The 22,677-nt window shown below is 40.1% G+C and overlaps 1 protein-coding gene across 1 annotated transcript in view; it reads left to right on the forward strand.

Moving 5' to 3' along the window:
* Positions 1-18,463, forward strand: part of LMNB1 (lamin B1) — a 70,638-nt gene extending 52,175 nt beyond the window's left edge. The window contains exons 7-12 of the mRNA XM_060093299.1: positions 2,529-2,749; positions 4,032-4,257; positions 5,888-5,992; positions 8,741-8,860; positions 14,104-14,211; positions 17,785-18,463. Coding sequence (XP_059949282.1) covers positions 2,529-2,749; positions 4,032-4,257; positions 5,888-5,992; positions 8,741-8,860; positions 14,104-14,211; positions 17,785-17,826 — 822 coding nt within the window. The 3' untranslated portion in view covers positions 17,827-18,463. The remainder of the gene's footprint in view (positions 1-2,528; positions 2,750-4,031; positions 4,258-5,887; positions 5,993-8,740; positions 8,861-14,103; positions 14,212-17,784) is intronic.
* Positions 18,464-22,677: the final 4,214 nt, after the last annotated feature.

Below are 22,677 nucleotides of genomic sequence, written 5' to 3' on the forward strand. Positions count from 1 at the left end.
CGTTGCAGTGTGCAGGCTTCCCAATGTGGTGGCTTCTCATGTTGCAGAGCATGGTTTCTAGGCACGTGGGCTTCAGTAGTTGCAGCATGAGGACCCCAGAGCGTGCTGTCTTCAGTAGTTGCGGCACGTGGGTTCTAGGGTGCACTGGCTTCAGTAGTTGTGGTGAGTGGGCTCTAGAGCACAGGCTCAGTAGTTGTGGTGCATGGGCTTAGTTGCTCCGTGGCATATGGGATCTTCCCCGACCAGGGATCGAAGTCCCCTGCATTGGCAGGTGGATTTTTAACCACTGCGCCACCAGGGAAGTCCCTGGTTGATTATTTTTTAAATAACCTTTTTAATTTGGCATAATTGTAGATTTACAGAAAAGTTAGAAAGCTGGTACAGACAGTTCCCTTATCTCCCTCCCTTATCTCCATTGTTAGCATCTTAGGTGACTGTGGTTCATTTGTCAAAACTAAGACACTGACATTGGTACATTACTATCAACTAGACTCTAGGCTGTTTGGATTTTACCAGATTTTCTATTACTGTAGTTTTTGTGTTTTAGGATACCACAGGTCTCTGTAAGTCTCCTCTGGTCTATGACAGTTTCTTAGGCTTTCTTTGTTTTTCATGACCTTGAAAGTCTTGAGAAGAACTGTCCAGGTGTCCTGTAGGCTGTCCCCCAATCTAAGTTTGTCTGGTGCTTTTCTCATGATCAGCCTGGGGTTATGGATTTTAAGTGCCCTTCTTGTTATTGTTACATCATATCAGGGATTACATGACATACACACAACGTCACTGGTGATGTTAACCGTCATCACTGATTAAGACAGTGTTTGCCAGGTTTCTCCACTGTTAAGTTACTATTTTTGCCTTTCCATACCCTGTTCTTGGGAAGCAAGTCACTAAGTCCATCCCACTCTCAAGGGTAAAGGGCAGGAATTTAGCTCCACATCCTGAAGAAAGTATTTACCTTTATTAAATGGAATTCTTTTGTAAAGATTCATCTTTTTTCCCCTCTATTTGTATATTTATTTATTCATTCATTTGTTTATATCAGTATGGACTCATGGAAATGTTTTTATAAAATGCTTTTTAATATAATATCGAATACTACATTGTTTTATTGGCTCAGATTGTTCTAGCTTTGGCTATAAGGAGTTCTGTCTGATTGGCTACCATGTTCCCCCTTTTTTTGAGCACTTCTTTACTTTCTGGTTCTATAAGATGCTCTAGGCTCATCTTGTATTTTCCCTGCCCCAGCACTAGAATCAGCTATTTCTGCAAGTAGCCCTGGTTCTTTTTATTGGAGAGGCATCTAGAAATTAAGATCTGGGCACTGAGTATGCTCAGTGGTATTGGGGTGTCATTGTTTCTAGGCCTGCTTATGGGCAGAGCTAGGTAATAAATGTGTATATGCTAACCCATGTTTACACATTTATCTGTAATTGTATCTCTGTCCACTTGTGTTTATATTAAGGTAACCAAGAGTTTATACATATGTCTCTGACTCTAACCCTGTACCACTGGGTTCACTTTAGGCTTTCTTCCTTGCTTACCTGTAACTGCTCTCTGAGAGTAAGAAACCTGGTTTCTGCCATCCCGTTTACTTACTTGTCCAGCCCCAGTATACATGCAAAGTAATTACAAATTTTTTAATCTGTACCCCTGTGAGAAATAAATTCACTAACCTGGAGTGTAGTGTTTCTGCATAACATAGAGCTGCTTTTTATCTTTAGCCTTCTAGATTTAACTTTTGCACAGTATGTGCCCTTTCTCTCCTGCTTTGATGTGCAGGTACTTGTGATTTAAGGGCCTAAGCTATACATGAGTCTTTCTGAGTTGATTACCTTTGTTATTTTCTGAGGTTATGGAGATGAATTCTGTCTTGGAGAAATACAGATGAATAATTACCTAGTGAACCACAGGTTTCTAAGATGAACCTTCTGGTATAGGATGTGTGATTTTTCATTTTTTTAATACCAAATATGAAGTTTCTATGTTTACAATAATATTTCCAGACTACCATATATCATATAGTCTTTGCATGCTGATTGAGTGTGGGAAGGAATAACAGTTCTAAAGTGGTAACCGGAATCGCTTTTCTTCAGTTTCTGAACAGTTCCAGCAGTTCTCCAAAAAATACTAGGTTCCTTTTGTCAATGAGTTTTCTATCTTTTAATTCTTTACTTTTGTTACTTTATACTTTTGAGCTAAATGGTTTGCAGGGGAGCCAGACTTGACTTTTACTAAAACCACAGCTTATAATTTTGTTTTATTTGGTCAAGTAAAGAAAAATTGTATGTACATTTATGACACATTTGATGAATATATCTTTTTCTAGCCTTTTTATAAGATAAAACTTTCCCGAGGGCTGTATTTTGTATTGGAGAAATTTTGGTTTTTAATTTCTTAAAATAAAAATTTTCTTTGATTCTGGTGTCAGAGATTGGATTTGTTCCAGTCCAGGAAATAGTTTAGAATAGCTGCCTTGTGCTAATGTTGGAATGTTCCTAGAAAGTAAATGTGTTCCCTTGAATCTTAAGTCTAGAGCATGTTTGGAGAGGATTCAAGAGTTGGAGGACTTACTTGCTAAAGAAAGAGACAACTCTCGCCGCATGCTGTCTGACAAAGAGAGAGAGATGGCGGAAATACGGGATCAGATGCAGCAACAGCTGAATGATTATGAACAACTTCTTGATGTAAAGTTAGCCCTGGACATGGAAATCAGTGCGTACAGGAAGCTCTTAGAAGGCGAAGAAGAGAGGTGAGTAACTTAGTTGTCACCCTACCTCATAGTCTGCTTTTTGCCCCCACCCTTTCTATTTAAAGAAAAGTAGTTTTTTTTTTTTTAACAATTAAGGCAACTTCAAATATTTTCTTGTTTTTTTAATACCTAGCTGTAGAGATAGGTAGTAATAGATCATACTTTTACCTCAACAATAGAACATGTTCAAGCAGTCTTATTATTTTAAATGCTGAACTCTGTCAGAATAGAGTTGAACTGTGTCAGGATAGAGTCTTTCCTTTGAGATTTAAAATGTTTTGATAATTTAATATGTTGCAAAATATCAGATTTGCTGAAAGAGACTTTACACTTCTTTTTCAAATCTGGTTAGTGTATTAATCCTTTTATACCTTTTCTGAGAATAAAGTTCCAAAGGGAAAGTGTCTGATTTAGAATAAAAGCCATTTACTTTCAGTATTGTATACATTGTTATTGTAATTTTATAAAAAGAAAATGCAGGTATGAAAAACTTAAGGAAAGTATACTAAATGTAACAGGGGTTGTGGTAGGGTGGTGGTAGATGACATGTTCACCCCAATGTCCTTCCCTCATCTCCCCACCCCCTGGTTTTCCAAACTTCCTGCATTATGGTTATAGTCTATTCCTACCTAAAACATTCAAATAATACTTTTTTTTTTTTTTTTTTTTTTTTGCGGTATGCGGGCCTCTCACTGTTGTGGCCTCTCCCGTTGCGGAGCACAGGCTCCGGATGTGCAGGCCCAGCGGCCATGGCTCACGGGCCCAGCCGCTCCGCGGCATATGGGATCCTCCCAGACCGGGGCACGAACCCGTATCCCCTGCATCGGCAGGCGGACTCTCAACCACTGCGCCACCAGGGAGGCCCCCAAATAATACTTTTTTAAAAAGAAAAAAAAATATTATGACAGTGGGCATTGTAGCACAAATAAGTTTCTCTTCGTTAAGATGTATGTTGGGGCTTCCCTGGTGGCACAGTGGTTGAGAGTCCACCTGCCGATGCAGGGGACACGGGTTCGTGCTCCGGTCCGGGAGGATCCCACATGTCGCGGAGCGGCTGGGCCCGTGAGCCACGGCTGCTGAGCCTGTGCTCCGCAACGGGAGAGGCCACAACAGTGAGAGGCCCACGTACCGCAAAAAAAAAAAAAAAGTTTGTTGGCTTTGTCTAACAGATTGTCATTAATGTTTTGCTTTAGTAATGCATGTGCAGTATATTAATATCCTTTTTTTAAGGTAGGAAGGGCATATGTGTTTCATAATTGGAATGTTTTATTCTTCCATGTAGATTGAAGCTCTCTCCGAGCCCTTCTTCCCGTGTGACAGTATCGCGCGCATCCTCGAGTCGCAGCGTGCGTACAACCAGAGGGAAGCGGAAGAGAGTGGACGTGGAAGAATCCGAGGCCAGCAGTAGTGTCAGCATCTCTCATTCTGCCTCAGCCACTGGGAATGTCTGCATTGAAGAGATAGATGTTGATGGGAAATTTATCCGCTTGAAGAACACTTCCGAACAGGTGGAAACACAGACCCCTTTTTGTCCAGCGTGGCTTTGCTGATTGGTGTCTTGCAGTTGTAATAACTTCTCAGCCTTTATTTGGATTCAGTCTTTGTGGAATAAAAGTTTCCCTCTCCTTTTTAACCTAAATTCATGAAGTGTAGTATAAATTTAAATAGGAGGAGGAAGAGGGATGGTGTGCTTAGTAGTTTAAAGATTTTATTCTTTAGCTCTTCTTTAGAGAGCCAGGGCTTTTTTTCACATCTGGTCATTTTGTCACCATGGCCTTCCTAAGGATGAATTATTAATATTCCCTGTCCTACCTAGCCAGATTTGTGAAGAAGTTAGATTATGGGTATAGATGCTAAATATTCTTTCCCAGCTGTTAATTTTATGGAAGGAAGGAAATACGAGCCCAGACTCGGACACGTGTAGGGAGTGTTTTTCTCTCTAAATAAATGAATGAATAGTACTGATTTAATTTATATCAAGACTAGTATGAAGCCCTATCTTAAAATTATTTGTTTAAAAGTAAACATAAAATATTCATAGCAGGGAATTCTGAACTTTTGCGCTGGGGCTTTTGAGAGCTCAGTAGTGGAGGTCTTGGGAAGACCCTGGCTAGGCATCATTGAGCTGGGGTCGTGAAGGGGTATCAGGTGATGCCAGAGGAAGGCACGTCTGGGGTGTAGTGGGGATGCAGTGGGATGGATGTCACTTCCAGAAGCACATTCAGGATTTGTAAAATGTTTGTAAAACCACTCCTTTTCTCACCAAAGCTATTGAAACTATCTTGCATGTGGTTGAATAAATACTTTGGATGGGCAAAGGAGCTTTAGCAGTCCTGATATGGAAGAGCATAGGTTCTAAGCCCTCTTAGTCACAACTTTAGAAACTAAAGAACAGAGTAGCCTCTGCTACTCCATTGCAGTAGTTTGGCTGTTTTTCAAAAGGCATTGCTGTGCTTTGTGGAGCTATTCTGGAGCTGGCTGTCAGCCTTGTTTACTCCTGTCTTTGAGTTAGAGATGGATATAAATAAATTAATTCAGCTAATTGCTTTAATACCCTGCACTGTTCCTCAGGACAGTCAGGCAGCTCTGGGCAGCCTGCAGGCTAGCATTGATAGCCAGTGCTTGGGACTGGCTCATTATGTCATTGACCCATTTTTGATGGGTCAGTGCTTTAATGTAAGAGTTAAATATGGGCAGAAGTGGTACAGATGAAGAAGAAAAAGGACATATTTTCTTCCTTCTCTTTCCAAGCTTTATGTGTGTATATTTTAAAAGCTTAAAGCAATCAAAAATTAGATGTTTATAATGGTGGTTATGAAGCTAGATAGTGTTGTAAATTTAAATTATATACCTGTTCTAGCATTGAACATCACCATTTAATTTGGTTCACATCCCTTTTCTTGCAGTTTTGTCCTCTTTAAAATTAAACACCTTAATAATTAAAACTGCAGCATTGTCAAAGTTTCTGTTTTGCTGAATGACAAAACCATGTTTTCTTTTCATAGTAGGAAAATATGAACCATGGGAAGACAGTCATAAAGTTGTCTTAGTTTAACTGCCTATGGATTGATTTATTTGATTATTCCATAGCTTTCTGTATATTTTAAGTGACCTTGTTTTATTTTGTTCTTTCAATAGGATCAACCAATGGGAGGCTGGGAGATGATCAGAAAAATTGGAGACACATCAGTCAGTTACAAATATACCTCAAGATATGTGCTGAAGGCAGGCCAGACTGTTACAGTAAGTTAATTTAGTCATCATTTAATTTAACTTCATTGTCTTAACCAATAGTTAAAGTAATTAAAACCATTTTAGCTTAAAGAGAAGCATTTTAGAAATGGGCATTAAAATGTTTTTGACATTATTAGGAAATTACAAGTGCTATTAAAGATTTTTAAAATTCTTTGTCATTGAGAGTGGTAATTGACTATTAAAAGTGAAAGAATTGACCTTTGAATTATTTTTATTTTCTCTACTCCAGTAGAAATTAACAGCTGACCCCCCCCCTTCATCCCTAAAGAAGTTGAGGTGACTATCTCCTTTTATCAATTCCTTTTTAAAAATATTAAATACATGTTTAAGATTTTATGATTGATACAGACCTTCCTAAGTGTTTAAGATCAAAGGCTCAAACAGGTTAGAACTTCTCTTTTAAGAAGTGTATTCATAGAACTTGCCACCACATTGTGAAAATATCAGATGCTAATTTTGTGATAACAGGTAAAAATTGGAACAGATATCCTAACGGCGCTATCTTTTCTTCTCTTTAGTAATTATTGTAGTGAGAGAAAATTTCTCAGTCCTATTATATGTCTTACGGAAGCTGCATAATGTGATGGAAAGAATCTGACATTTTTAATTCAGAAGATTCAGATTTGAGCATGCCCTTTATCTCTTTAAAAGTATAAAACCACTATGCCAATCATCTGCTTTTTCCACTGGATACAGTTCCTCAGTGACTAAATAGATATATATATTCTATAGGTCTAGTGGAGAACTCAATTTTCACATAAAAAATGTAAGGCATTTTTTTTTTCCTTTGGTAGCTGGCATAAATGTGTTAAGAAGCTCTTTGGAATGTGGTAATCATAAGTGATATTTCTGTAAAATTGTACAAGGCAGGGCAATAGCAAAGATCAATTTAAAACTCCAGAACAGAAGTAAGTGAACTACTATGTAATTTAAAATTTTCTTGTAGCCACATTAAAAACAAGTGAAAAAGAAAGATGTGAAATTAACTTTAGAACTATGTTTTAAATTTAACCCAATATATCTAAAATATTATCATTTCAACATCTGATGAATATAAAAGTTATTACATCACTTTAAAAAATATCTATTTATTTATTTATTTGGCTGCACTGGGTCTTAGTTGCGGCCCACAGGATCTTTGTTGCAGCATGTGGGATCTTTAGTTGTGGCATGCAGGATCTTAGTTGTGGCATGTGGGAGGTAGTTCCCTGACCAGGGATCGAACCCGGGCCCCCTGCTTTGGGAGTGTGGAGTCTAAACCACTGGACCACCAGGGAAGTCCCCCCCTTTTTTTTTTAAATACTAAATCTTGACACTTGGAGATACCCTTACAGCACACCTCAGTTGGGACTAGCCATGTTTCAAGTGCTCACAAGCCACATATGGCTACCATATTGAACGACACAGCTCTAGGACATAGTAGTTTTAGGTTAAATTACCCAGTAAGGTTACTGACGTGTTACGATTATTATTAAACACTAAACCAACTGTATGATACCATATGGACTAGTGAAAAGTATAGCTTGAGGTTAGATTAACATTCCACATAACCTGAAAGTCAGCCCAGGTCCAGTTCTCTTTTCAGTTTTATCCTAGTAATGCTCCTTGCCCCTTTCCATTTATAATGGTGATGGAAGATCTGGAAGCTTCAAGTGAACACTTTTAAGAGGAAGGGGTCTCTCCTAATTAGTAATTGATAAGGTTTTCTCCCCATTTAAAACAATACCTGCTTATACTATCTCCAGTCTTCATTCTGCCATCATATGGCCCTTTATATTGCAAGACAATTTATGGAGTACAAAACTTTGCTGTCTCTTTTCATATGGTCTTGTAGAAAGATCAGGACTGGTAGTAGTGTCCCTACAGGTGAGGACATAGAGGTTTGTAGAGATGTAGTGTTATGTCCATGATACAAACCCAGTTTTCTAACTCTCAAGTGTTCTCTATTCTACCAATGCTCTTCTGCCAGTAAATACATAAAAAATGTTGCAGAATTTCCCTGCTTATGAAAAGGGAAATCTTTCTGTTTCTTTTGCCTATTTCTGTAGCAGTCATATTTTCCGTTGAATAATGGGTTATTTGTTTGTTTCCTGAATTCTTTTTGGAATTCAGACTCAGACACTGGGGTATTATGACACTGTCTCTGGTTGGATATATACCACCTTCCATTAGAATATTCTAGATAGGCTGTCTGCTGCAGAGATTTTGAGAGAAGTTAGTCATCTCCTCACTTCCTGCTATAGGCAGCTGGCGGATACCACTGGAAGGGGTAGAAAGCTCTAACACGGAAGGGCTGGCTCGTGAGACCCGTGGAATAATAGAATGCTAACAGTGAGAGCTTATATTCATTGAGTCAGCCATCTCCTCCATGTGGGTAATCATTTGTCTTCACAACAGTCCCGTGTATTATCAGTACCATTTCTGTCCCATTGGAGGGTAAGTAAGATAGCTTGCTCAAGGTGAGCTGGCATGTAGGCGAGCTAGGATGTGAATCTAGGCAACTTCACTTCAGAGTCCTGTGTGTCAACATTTTTATTTATCAGACTGGGAAGACGAGGCCTAGCTAAGCTCTATGGGATATACAGCTAGTTAATATAGCAAGTCTAAAGCTAGGCCATAGTTCTGGAACTTTTAGAATCAGTCCTCTTACAAGGTGTTAAAGTCTCATCATTATGTTGTTATTGGCACGTGGGAGAGCTGGGCTCTGTGTAGAATGATTTCCTTTTTTCTTTCTAGATCTGGGCTGCAAATGCCGGTGTCACAGCCAGTCCTCCCACCGACCTCATCTGGAAGAACCAGAACTCTTGGGGCACTGGCGAAGATGTGAAAGTTATATTGAAAAATTCTCAGGGAGAGGTATGGTCATTTTATTGGTACCACCACAGTGTCAATCTTTTTTCTTCATTGAAGTGTAGTTGACTTACAATGTTGTGTTAATTACTGCTGTACAGCAGAGTGATTCAGTTATACATATATGTACTTTTTTTTTTTTTTGGCCACGTCACGCAGCCTGTGGGATCTTAGTTCCCTAACCAGGGATTGAACCCGGCCACTGGCAGTGAGAACGTGGAGTCCTAACCACTGGCCTGCCAGGGAATTCCTGTGTACATTCTTTTTTTAAAATACTTTTCCATTATGGTTTATCATAGGATATTGAATATAGTTCCCTGTGCTATGCAATAGGACCTTGTTGTTTATCCATTTTATAGATAATAGTTTGCATCTGCTCATCCCAACCTCCCACTCCCATCCCTCCCCCAACCCCTGCCCCCTTAGCAACCACCAGACTCTTCTCTATGTTCGTACCACAGTGTCAGTTTCACCTGAGAGTTCATCATGCAAGTGTGATTTCTTTTCAAAAATCAAATTTAAATGTGAAGTAACTGATTGCTTAAATCAGACCAAGGCTGCTGAGTCCATGAAAGTGATGCTAACTCCAGGTTTTAAGAATGAAATATGAGTGTATTGTAGTTCTGATTGTTAGTACAGGTTCCAGAGTCAGTCTGTGTCTAGTTTCTGTCTTCACTGCCCAGTGACTTTGGACTTTGGGTAAGTTCCTTCACCTCTCTTAGTTTTATCATTTTAAAATGGAGATAATAATAACAAGATAACTAATATAAATAAGATAATATAATGAGAATAATATAAATGAGACAATCCTTGGGAAATGGTCAGAATAGTATCTGGCCACTGATAAATGCTTAGGTTATTAACCTTGTTACTGACTTTCAACATGCTCGTGAAACTGAGTTTAAGGATTGTGGAGTGTACATTTGCTTGATGTGTATGTTTTCAACACGTCAGTCCTAGAACTCTTGTCAAAGAACCTTGCCTACCCCCACTGTCACATAAAGACACTCCCAAATTCCCCCAGCCACGCACACATACCAAGAGATGAAAGTGTCTTCAAAGGATGGCGTGGTTTCAGGTCAAAGTACAGCATCCCCTTAGGGGTTTCTTCTCTGCTCCCATAGTGCCCAGGCACAGACCTTGTCTAGCTTGTCACGTTTTCCTCTCTCACTAGAGTTATAAGCATATCAAGGGCAAGGACCTGTTCTGATTTTTCCTGGCACATGATAGGCACTTAGTGAGAAATTACTGGATAAAATTTTAGGAAAATCAAACATGGACCTTTACTTAAGTTCAGAGAAATAAAGTGTAATTAATAGCATTCATTCTGGGGGTCTGAGGTGTTTGCATACGAGAAGTTCTCTGCCCAGCCATCTTTCCAGCCATCCCTCACTGTAAACATCTGCTGGTGTTTAGACTGCTCTTAGTAAGGATTTCACTGTCTGCTGAATGAAGAATGTCCTTTATCTCAGACTGAGGCTGAAAATGAAAGGGCATCTGATGTTTTCCACTGTAGACTTCAGTACAGTTCACCTCCAAATACTTGCTAGGTTCTCAGGGTGTGGGCGTTTACAGATGCCTTCCGGAATTCACAAACTTCGAGGAGCTGGATCTCCTCCTGTTCTCTGTGTGGAGCCCTGCTTGCTTTTTGCCTTCGGCACTTTGGAATTCTTCCCAGTTGTCACTGGTGCTGCTGCCCAAGTGCTGAAATTACTGCAGCTCCTATGCTGGTAGTTCCTTCGACATCTGAAATTGGCAGAATACATGTCTCTTTCAAAACAGTGTTACGAGTGCCGATTTGCCCAGATTGAAAAGCATGGTTTTAAGGGGCTATGGTAGATGAAATAGGTTTTCATGAACCATGGAATCTAGTTACCACCTTTTTCTGTGTGAAAATGTGTTCCAAGTTAGAAACGATCTTATAGGAGGCTATTTGGAATGCAGCGGGTTTAAAAGCGCACAAAATAGATACGACAAGTGAAAAAGTAGATGCCATGACATGGGATATGTCTGGAGGTAGTATTACCAGTGATGTTTCAATTAAGCCGAATGAAGCTCAGGTTTCCCTTCATAATTCAAACTGCTGAACTCTAATGGATTATTTGGTTGGTTTGTTTTCCTGTTCTTTTAATAAACTTCTGCATTCTGCTTGTTAGGCTCTATGAAGTGACCTCTGTCAGAAATGAGGAAAGTATTATGAATACAGTTCTTATTTCTGTGATTGCCAGGCAAGTACTTTTGGCATTTATTCATTTAATTTTGTGAGACCATATTTATTAATAGGTCCCAGACCATATTTATAATAATTCATAATTACCACCATAAAGACCACTTTTCTGTAAGATTGTAGGTAATCGGCTTAAGTCAGTGTAATTTTTTTACATATATTTTCTTGCTGAGACATTGGAGATATCAGGAAACCCAATTAAACTGGCTTTAAAATAATGGGAATATATGAGTTCACAAAACCAGCCATCCAGAGATAGTGGACTTGATCCATTGGCTCACCCAGTGTCCCCAAGGATCTTTCTATTGTCTGTTTCCTGAGTATCTCCCTCAGGTGCATCATTCTAGGTTTACTTCTCATGGGCAAGAGCATTGTGCCTAGTCAGGTCCTTGTCTGGGCTTTGCTCTCGTAGTACCAGCCTGGGTCACGTGCCCACCTCTGAGCCAGTTCCTGGAGTCAAGAGAACAGAGTTAGAGCTTGAGCCTTCTCCGTGGCTAGATCACACTCAGCTTGTGACACACATGTCACATCTCCATGGGAGAGAGGGTACCCAGGTAAAAGTGGGGGCTTTTACTGAGAAATGGCTGGGGAGGGGTGGTCCTAGGGATGAAAAACAGCAAATGTCACCATGGAGAAATAAAATGTTTTTTTAATGAGGGAAATAAAAAATAAAGCAGTCTCTCTGTACCTTCTAGAATATAGGCATCACTGAAATTTTTGTATATGCAGATGATGACTTATGTAAACAGAGATATTCTAGTTTAACAGTCAGCTCCTTCATCAACAAAAACTGCCTTGATTTTTAGTATTTGCTGAACTGTGGTGATTTCAGGATACCCACACGCTGTGACTGAGCACGGAGTTGAAGAGGCAGCACGTGAGGTGGCGCTAGCTGGCCCTGCTGCACTGCTGGGGAGATGGGTGTACCTTTACGTGCCCAGGGCTTTACCCAGGCAGACCCATGGCATGTTGATAGAGACCATTTATGTGTGCCTTTCAGGGCACTTGATAGGGTTGGGTGTCTTGCTGAGAGGAATTTTTTTGGTAAAGACGTTTGTCTTTTAGCACCTTGACTAATAATTTCCTGGGCCTAAACCTTCCAGCAACTTTTGGTTCTAAATTTGTTTTATTATTTTTCTATTTAGTTTTGTCGACATTTATTTAGCTCACTTATATTCCATACAGGCTTTCTGCATTAAATTAACTGATTTTTAAATGTTGTCAAATGAAAAGTGCTTAACAGCAGGCTTACATTAAAGGCAGTTATGCTGAAGTAATTCATAATTAATGAAGTTGGGCAAGTTGCTGTTTTCTAAGCTTCTCATTTGAGGCTCATAGTCTGGTGTTTCATCACAAGCTCTAAGAGCCAGTGTTTCCATATGGGATGTATATACACTGTCATGAGTTGCTAGAAGCTGAAACGTGAGAATTCTATAACAGATTTTATTTGACTTTTCTTTCCTCATTTTAAGATGAGTTGAGGGAAGCTAGGTACTCTGAAAACTTTTTCGGAATCTTTTTTCTGTTTTGTATGCCATCATCAGTTCAAAGAGTTGTAATTGATCTGAGGATTCACATGCTTTTTTATTAGTACTAATTTGGTTAAAGCAAGTGTTATTTGTGAAAAGACTCTTTGTGTGTATAAACACAGACTGATCTCACAGAATTGAAGTTTCTGGCTAACTCAGACTCAAAATGGTCCATCTTCCTCAGCCATGCAACAATAATCAAAATTCCCTACAAAATACTACTGTACTACCTTACTTCATTTATAAAATATATATGTGGACATGTAAATAGAACTCTCATTTCTCTGTCACTGTTCTCTGGTTTTCTTCCTCTGCCATTTTAAACTAGCTGGTCTGTGTTAAATTTCAGGTAAGCTTTTACTGATGTGATTTTAGTGTCTTCATCTGGAGTTATCTTTCTTGAGTAACCTTAGGACATGCATGGTACAGAGTAAAATTAGACGCTCTGCAGCACTCTAGGACACACTCATTTACTTGCTGCTAAATCATCAGGTTAGCCTTAAACAGAAACACTGCTGCATTTGTGCAAGTCAGCATTCTCTACAGGAAAGTCATTTGTATTTGCGCCTTTCAGTAGAAAATGGAAATGGTTACTTTCTATTATGCCTCCAGTGAATAATAGGAGATCTGTTTTTTTGTACAGAGTACACTGGAACTTCACTAGTGTGTCATTAGTAAATAGTGTTCCTGTGTCTTGATTCTGTTTCATTCAAGAGGAACTAGCTGCTGAAGGAATGAAAGTTTGTCCTTTTCATCTCACTCAATCAGGTGGTCCTCTTGCCACCGAGGTCCCTGAGAGCACAGCAGTTAGCCTCTGACTTCATTTTATTCAGCATTTATTTAGCACCTTCTCTTTGCTAGGAGCCAAGATCTTTAAGCTGAATTCATGTTGAGTGTTATAAAGAATTTAGTGTGCCAAATCGTTTACAGAATTCTTAGTAACAGAATGGGATAAAAAGCAGTGGAAACTTCTCAGCAGGTATTTCAAATTGGATACCAGTAGCTCCCCTGCAGGGAATATTGAAAATCTAAGAACTGCTACTAATTATGCAAAAATTCCTGTTCAGTAGCTGAAGCTACTGATGAGCCACTTAAAAAAAAAAAAAAAGTCCCTGATGTAGGAATGCTGTTTCTTAAATTTATGCAATGAAAAGACGTCGTCCTCCCACAGTCTTTGTGATTTTTAAGTATAGTGGGGTTTTTTAAAATTAATTAATTTTTTATTTTTGGCTGCGTTGGTCTTTGTTGCTGCGCGCCGGCTTCCTCTAATTGTGATGAGCGGGGGCTACTCTTCGTTGTAGTGCGCGGGCTTCTCATTGTGGTGGCTTCCCTTGTTGTGGCACACAGGCTTAGTTGCTCCACGGCATGTGGGATCTTCTGGGACAGGGATCAAACCCGTGCCCCCTGCATTGGCAGGCGGATTCTTAACTACTGCACCACCAGGGAAGTCCCAAAGTATAGTGTTTTAACTTAAATCAAACTCTTGTGTTTAGGAGGTTGCTCAAAGAAGTACAGTCTTCAAAACAACCATACCTGAAGAGGAAGAGGAGGAGGAAGAAACAGCTGAAGTGGCTGTCGAGGAAGAACTTTTCCACCAGCAGGTATTACTTTAATATATGTCTTTTAAATTTTATTAACAGAATTACATGAAAACCAAAACCAATAGTGGAGCTTGTTTTTTCCCTATTACTTGGATGAACTAAGTCAGTGATCTACCAAGTGGGGTTTGTTTTTCCTGAGGGGATCTTCAAGATACAGTACATTTGGGTACTGGAAGAAAATGTTTGCACTTCTTTTTTAAAAATTATTTCTCATATCAAATTTCAGTTTTGTCTTTTGTTTTATAATGTATGTAATATGTTATGGTAGGACATGTATGCCACATAAATAAGTATATATGGATTGGAATGCATGCTAAGAATTATTTATTGAAGGGTTCTTTGATTGAGTTTAGATGACTAAATTGGAGTAGGTATCTGCATATAAACTTAAAAAAAACAAAGAGTAGGGGCTTCCCTGGTGGCACAGTGGTTAAGAATCCGCCTGCCAATGCTGGGGACACAGGTTCGAGCCCTGGTTGGGGAAGATCCCACATGCTGCAGAGCAACTAAGCCTGTGAGCCACAACTACTGAGCCTGTGCTCTAGAGCCCGCCAGTCACAACTACTGAGCCCGCGTGCCGCAACTACTGAAGCCCACGTGCCTAGAGCCCGTGCTCCGCAACAAGAGAAGCCACCACAATGAGGAGCCCGCGCAACACAACCAAGAGTAGCCCCTGCTCACCGCAACTAGAGAAAGCCCGTGCACAGCAACAAAGACCCAACACAGCCAAAAAATAAATAAATAAAATTAAATTTTAAAAAAATCATTACCTGATTAAAAAAAAAAGAGTAATGTTCAGCTTCAGTGTGAAGCAAAATTCTTGCTGTCTTTAAGTTTTTAATCATTTAATTGCAAGATAGATTTTAGCTGATGCTTGGACTTTTGAGAGTCCTTGAAATAAAGAAACTCCAAATTTGACTTTAATTAATTAAATTGGAATTATTAATAAGTAATGAGCCTTCAGTTTATATTCTCAAGCTGTTCATGTCTGATCATTAATCAAAATTCCTACCCTTATCCTTATAAGACGTCGTCACCATGTCTCCAGATTTATAAATCTGTTTGTTTTGCTTAATTAGCCCCAATCCTACTCCAAATAAACATTCTCATATTGTTCAGCCTCCAGAGTTGAGAACCACTTGAGGTGGGTTATGGTAGAATGAATTTTTGGCATGGATACTTCCTCGTACATTTTGGAGGAATATTTAAGAACAGGTGTTTTATACTTGGCTTTAATAAGAAACAGGTACAAGATCCATTTCCTGTCCTTACTTGAAACATTATAATGACTGGAAGTAAAATAACAATATAAGAGATATCTCAGGGTGCCAGGCTAGTGGTTCAGAGCATGAGTTGTAGCAATTCAGATGCTGGAGAAGGCTGTTTAAGCCACCAGAACAGTTGAGAAGATCTCTGGAAAATAGGCTTGTCCAGTATTTTGAAGGATGGGCAATTATTTGAGTATTAGAAGGCAGACGGTAGTGTTCTGTGGTTGTTTGAATTATCTGTTGCTACATTAGGAGACCACCTTAAATTAAAACTCAGTGACTTAAAACTGATTTCTTAATTCCTATGACTCTGTGGTTTGACTGGGCTCCACTGGGCAGTTCATTTGTTCCCACACAATGGAGAGTTAAGTCAGTCATGCAGTTGCATTCAGCTGGAAGCTTGGCTGGGGCTGGAATGTTCTCCATGTTTGTTTCCATGTGGTTTCTTAACATTTGGTGGTTTAGCCCAACCTTCTTTACAACATGGCAGCTGGCTTCCAAGGGAGTGAAAACGGAAAGCATTAGATTTCTTAAAGGCCCATATTCTCTTAGTCAAAGTAAGTCATAGGCCAGCTTCAATTCCAGGGGAGGGTAAATAGTCTCCACCTCATAATGGGAGGAGTGGCAAAGAATTTATCATGATCTTTAATTCATCACAGGGTATATGTCAAGACTTGAGCACCTAGTATATCTGTCCATCCAGTTGTGTTTGTAGGGTGTGAGTGAGAGATAAGTGGGGAGGTTGGTGTTAAATCAGCATACTCTGGAATGCCTAGGGAAGGAGCTTCTGCACACTTTGGAGCAAGGAGAAGTTGAGACAGTATCAGAGGGATGACTGTAGAAGGGAGATTGCAGACACACTGAGAGACTATGTAAATGGAGATTCATTAATTAAGGCATAGTGACCGAACTTGAGGGGGAGGAGAAAAAAAATCAAAGATGTGCGAGGTTTTTAGCTTTTGTGATCAGAAGAAATAATGATATCAAAGTTCAAAAGAGGAGGCTTCCCTGGTGGCGCAGTGGTTGAGAGCCCGCCTGCCGATGCAGGGGACACGGGTTCGTGCCCCGGTCCGGGAAGATCCCACATGCCACGGAGCGGCTGGGCCCGTGAGCCATGGCCGCTGAGCCTGCGCGTCCGGAGCCTGTGCTCCGCAAGGGGAGAGGCCACAACTGTGAGAGGCCCGTGTACCGCAAAAAAAAAAAAAAAAAAAAAAAAAAGTTCAAAAAAGGGAAGATGGAAGGATGGATCAGCTATTTTGACTTCATATTAGAGAATGAATCCAGTGGCCTTTCGAGTTGATTAGAAGTCTTTCTGGTTGACCTTCAAGAAACCAATTTCAGTAGTCAAGTGGTGTTTCACAGTCATGTTGTGAGATTTTAAGGAATTAGTGAGTGATAAAGAAATGGATAGAGGGAGCCGTTTTGACTTCACATTTGAAGATGAACCCAATGCAAATGCTTCAGGATATGAAAGCTAAGGATCCAGCAAGCCATATTCCCTGATGTGGTTGTTCAGAATGCCGTCCACTGAGCTCCTGTTTCCTAAGTTGCCAAAGGATGTTATTGAATAGGAATTTTCAAATTCAGCTGCTTATTAGAATTTCTTAAGGAGCTTTAAAATTACATATAAATAGATACTCTTGCCCAGTTAAATGAGAAATTCTCATTTATTTTTAAAAATTTATTTATTTATTTTTGGCTGCGTTGGGTCTTCGTTGCCGCGTGCGGGCTTTCTCTAGTTAAAGCGAGCGGGGGCTACTCTTTGTCACGGTGTGCAGGCTTCTCAATGCAGTGGCTTCTCTTGTTGCGGAGCATGGGCTCTAGGTGCGAGGGCTTCAGTAGTTGTGTCATGCAGGCTCAGCAGTTGTGACTCGTGGGCTCTAGAGCACAGGCTCAGTAGTTGTGGCGCACGGGCTTAGCTGCTCCATGGCATGTGGGATCTTCCCGGACCAGGGCTCAAACCTGTGTCCCCTGCATTGGCTGACGGATTCTTCACCACTGTGGCACAAGGGAAGTCCGAAATGAGAAATTCTCATTTAATTGATCTAGGGACCTAGATCAGAATTTTGTTTTAAGAACTCCTCAGGATCTCAATGTGCAGCTAGAGTTGAGAATCACTGTTCTGGAATTTGTTGGAGTATTCTAGGGGAGAAGTCCATACGAGAAGGTTAAAAAGGATAAGTGAGAAGTAATAAACGTCCATTTGAAGTTAGGTAATAATGAATTTGTAGTATCTCTGCCTTATTTTAAAATACCATGATCCATTTTCTTAGCACTAATTTTTTTTTTCTGTTTTCCTCATCAGGGAGCCCCAAGAGGTTCCAATAGAAGCTGTGCAATTATGTAAACTTCTCACATCAACTGTCTTCCTCAAAATAAAGAAGTATGGTAATCCTTACCTACATGCAGTGCAGAGCCTTCTCAGAAGCACAGAATATTTTTATATTTCCTTTATGTGAATTTTTAAGCTGCGAATCTGATGGCCTTAATTTCCTTTTTTGACACTGAACGTTTTGTAAAAGAAATCATATCCATACACTTTGTTGCAAGATGTGAATTATTGACACTGAACTGTGTACTGTTTGAAAAGAGTCCCTCAAATTTTTTGACATTTTTTTTTTGTATGTGTGTGGTTTTTTTTTTAAGTTCTTATGAGGAGGGGAGGGTAAATAAACCACTGTGTGTCTGGGTTTAATTTGAAGATTGCTCCATCTAGATTAGCAATCTGCTCTTGATTATTCTCTGCTATATATAACGGTGCTGTGAGGGAGGGGAAAAGCATTTTTCAATATATTGAACTTTTGTACTGAATTTTTTTGTAATAAACAATCAAGGCTACAAAAATTTTTTTTAAATAGAAAAGAGAAATTTTGTAAGAAGGCAATATTAACCTAATCATCATGTAAGCACTCTGGATGAAGGATTCCACAAAACTTTGTTTTATGGTTACTTCTTCTCTTAGATTCTTAATTCACAAGGGGAATGGGGGGAGGGAGGGAGGGGGGAGGGAAGGGTTTCTCCTAAAACGCATTAGTTGTGTTTTTTAAGATAGTGTAACTTGCTTAAATTTCTTATGTGACATTAACAAATAAAAAGCTGTTTTTAATATTAATCTGCTGTCTTTTAACTTTAGAACTGTTTTGGGGGAGAAAAGCGTTGTTTCAGTTTTACTTTTGATAAAAATAATTTGGCTTTTTGTTTGAACTAGATTTTTCTTTAAGGCTCTGACAATGGGGAATATAAACACACAAACTATTTTGGGGTCTCCCCTGTTTTCAGTACTCTGTTGTCATTAATGATAGTACTAATAAAAGCCATAATAATAGCTAATTTTTTGGAGCCAGACACCATGCTCAGTGCTTTATATTTTTTAGCTTATTAACAATAAGACTTTTCAAAATCCATTTAAGAAAGCCATTTAGGAACATTAGGGACAGTGGGAGAAATTGGGTAAGACACTCCTTTTAAAGGAAAAAAATGGAGATAATATTTCTAGAATCTAGTTTTACTGTCTTTTTTTTTTTTTTTTTTTTTTTGCGGTACGCGGGCCTCTCACTGTTGTGGCCTCTCCCGTTGCGGAGCACAGGCTCCGGACGCGCAGGCTCAGCAGCCATGGCTCACGGGCCCAGCCGCTCCACAGCATGTGGGATCTTCCCGGACTGGGGCACGAACCCGTGTCCCCTGCATCGGCAGGCGGACTCTCAATCACTGCGCCACCAGGGAAGCCCAAGTTTTACCGTCTTTTAAAACACAGAAGAGACACTGATTACAAGGAGTACAGTATGAATGATAGAAAATAGGTGTGTGCTGTGTGGGGTAGTTATGTATGGTGGTAACTAGGGTGTCATTTTTTACGCATTTGGAGAGTTTATCTTGTGATTGCTTTAGCTAAGTGAGTTAGTTCATCTTGTAGAAAGTAGAATATCCAAACCATCCCTCGAATGAACCGTTGATAACAATTCAGAAGCTAATCCAGAGCCAGTGTTTGCTTTTCTCTTAAAATATTCCTGCAGTAAGCTGCACAGACTAGCAACTTACACTTGAAAATAACTCACAAAGTCCCAGAATTACTGTGCTCTGCAGATTTACTGCATTCACTGGTGCTGTCGGAGACACAAGATAAATGCTGGCTTAGAAATTCTGTCTGGTGAAGCAGATAAAATGATAACTTCTCCACACAGATTTATCTTCAGAATGAGAATGGCAGTGCAGGGTATGGCCCAACTTGGTTGTGAAAAGTGTTGCCACAAGATAGGATTCTTGCCATCAAAATTCATTCTAGGTACTTTATTGCCAGATAAATTGCGTTTTAGGAATCACTTTAATTAGTTAAGCATTAAGAAACTTAGGCAGTTTTAATACAGAGGAATATTATATACTCTAGTGAAATTTAGAGTAAGAACCCAGGACTCAGTTAATACATAGCTGGGTGCCTCTGAATATGTGGCAGGAGATTGTTGAGTCGATTTAAGCTGACAGACTTTACACTAAATAGAAGTTTTCTGAAAGTGAGCTGCACCTACACCTGTTCCCACAGAGCATCTGGGAGGCAGAGGCTCAAAGGCTGCCTCTCTGTAGTAAGTGCTTCTCCCCATCAGTGGAGGCTGCGGCTGCATATCTGCATTATTGAACTGTTTCATAACAAGCGTGAAAATTTCCCCCCTTATTTCATCTGCAGTGGTCTAGTTTCACCACTATGTTTAGATACAGATTTATTTTCCTCTTGTTCAGCTCCCACCTCAGGGTTTTTGACTAAGAATTCTGGATGTTCGTATTTTGTTGAATATCAGCTCATCCCTGTTCACTGTTCTTCTATTCTGGGATTTCTTTTAGCCTTACATTGAACCTATCCTCTTTCATATGTTTTAGGTTTCTTTGTGCTGTATTCTCGGTAACTTAGTATTTATCTCACTAATTATGTTCTCAGCCCTGTCTAATCTGTTTATCCCATTTGTTGTAGTTTCTAGTTTCGTTAATTGTACTTTTCATTTCTGAAATTGTGCTTGATTCTTTTTCAAAATTTGCCTGTCCTCTTTTCAACTTTTTTTCTTTTTTTTAACTATAGTTCTCATCTTTTAAAAGGGTCATTTTCATCGTACTTATTTTATAGTCTCTAGTCTGTGTTCTTGAGTATGCTCATTTTTTTTCTCTCAGCTACAGAAAAATTACTGGTGGTTTGCTTCCTCGTGGGGTTTTTAGGATTGTGAACTTATCTTCAGTAAGGGCTGTTTATTTTGTGAGTTGTCCCTGTCCCAGGGTTTTGCTACAGAGTAACTTGGAGGTTTCCTTTGCTGTCTCCCCAGTGATGAGGTGGTATAGTGGTCTGGACCTCTGTTGCTGTTTTCTCACCTTGCGGTGGTGAAGGTCCACTAGGACAGTTGTGCTGAGTGTTTGCTGGTTCTTGCAGGTGACTTCCATATGCAGTCCCCCGGCCCCAGCAGGAGCTGGGTTTTGCTCTGGGCCGGCAGGCGGTCCATGTTCTGCTTGCCTGGGCTGTGGGCTGCACGGCGTGGTCCTGTGCTTTGTGCACCGGGCCCTCTTCCTTGCATGGACTTAAAGCCATGTTTCCTGTCCCCATCTCCAGCCCCCGAGGCTTCTCCTTAAGACTTTGAGTTCTTTGTTCCCTTATGGCACCTGGGCATTTCTTGTTTTTTTAGGCTTAGTCCTAGATTAAAACAAAAATTAGTTCTAGTTTATCAATTTTATAGTGGAAGGAAGGGGTCATCTTGGCCAGTTCATTCCACCATCATACACACATACAAATAAATGCACATTTATTTTCATATGTGTGTAGTTTTTTTTTTTTTCTTTTTTGCGGTACGCGGGCCTCTCACTGTTGTGGCCTCTCCCGTTGCGGAGCACAGGCTCCGGACGCGCAGGCTCAGCGGTCATGGCTCAGGGGCCTAGTTGCTCCGCGGCATGTGGGATCTTCCCGGTCCGGGGCACGAACCCGTGTCCCCTGCATCGGCAGGCGGACTCTCAACCACTGCGCCACCAGGGAAGCCCCATATGTGTGTAGTTTTAGGAGATACAGTTATGCTAAATCATGTTCCTTTGGGTTTCAGTTTCTCACCCATCATCATCCCTTTTACCAAATCTTAAATTACAAAGAAATTTATCTGAATGCCCCTTCTTTTCCTGGCCAAATCACATGTTTAACACAAAGTGAGAAATGGAAGAGACGCTTTGATCCACGCTTCTGGATCATTGGCTTCTGAACAAAGTGCAGATCTTTTTAGTTCCACTGCATGAAGTAGCGGCATGGATGTGAATTTTAGGAGGTACCACCAGAGGAGAATGACTCTTAGGGTTCAAACTTTTGAGCCCCTGAAGCAAAGTTCTGGAATTTCCATGATATTTACCTGGCAAAACCCAGAATTCTGAAATTGGGACTGACTCCTTCCCTTCCTACCAAAAAAAGGCACTGAAAGAGGTGGTATTTAGGATTCGGTTTTTCTGCCATTTGTCTACCTTACTAAAGGGACATTCAGAACAAAGTTGATGGGAATGAAGAAAATATTTAGGCAAAATACATGTAAAGCTCACAGAGGTCACAGTTCATGTTGGAGAGGGAGCTTCACATTAACGTTGAATGGGAAGAACAGCGAATTAATGCAGACAAGACTGGGAGTGGATGCGGCTTTGCTGTTTTGGAAGGTTAAAGGGCGGGCCGAGGACAATCACAGAAGTCCCCCTGGGAGCCAGTTTGCCCTGGAGACATGCACCCGACAGCGGGGAATCACCTCACTCCCTACCTCCTATCCTTGCTTTCATGATACGTATTTTTCCTTTACTTTAACAGCACAGTAAATCCTGTCTTCTGCTGATGTTTCTCAAGAGACAAAATGCACCTCTCAGTTTAAGGAGACAGCTTGTTCAGTAGCTTGATTACTTATAACAATAAAACACATATTCATGCGGATTTATTATGTGAGTGCCCCAGTCTGTGTACCTTAATGATTTCTCTGCATTTTGTATACCATTTTCTTGATATTGGTGTTGATTTCTGTGGTTTAAAACATCATCCTCACCTGCCTTTTAAGCCTTCTTGCCTGTAGCTTGTGTACCCTAATGCCCTTTGCCACTAGCGTCTGGTCTGCCAGCCTTCTGACATTCTCCATGCATCTGGCTTACGGCAGACCTCCCCATACAGCTGTAATAGTTGGGGGCGCGTACCTTCCCTAGTCTTTGTTTTTCT

Source organism: Mesoplodon densirostris, chromosome 3 (assembly GCF_025265405.1).
Source record: "Mesoplodon densirostris isolate mMesDen1 chromosome 3, mMesDen1 primary haplotype, whole genome shotgun sequence".
NCBI classification, from domain to species: domain Eukaryota; kingdom Metazoa; phylum Chordata; class Mammalia; order Artiodactyla; family Ziphiidae; genus Mesoplodon; species Mesoplodon densirostris.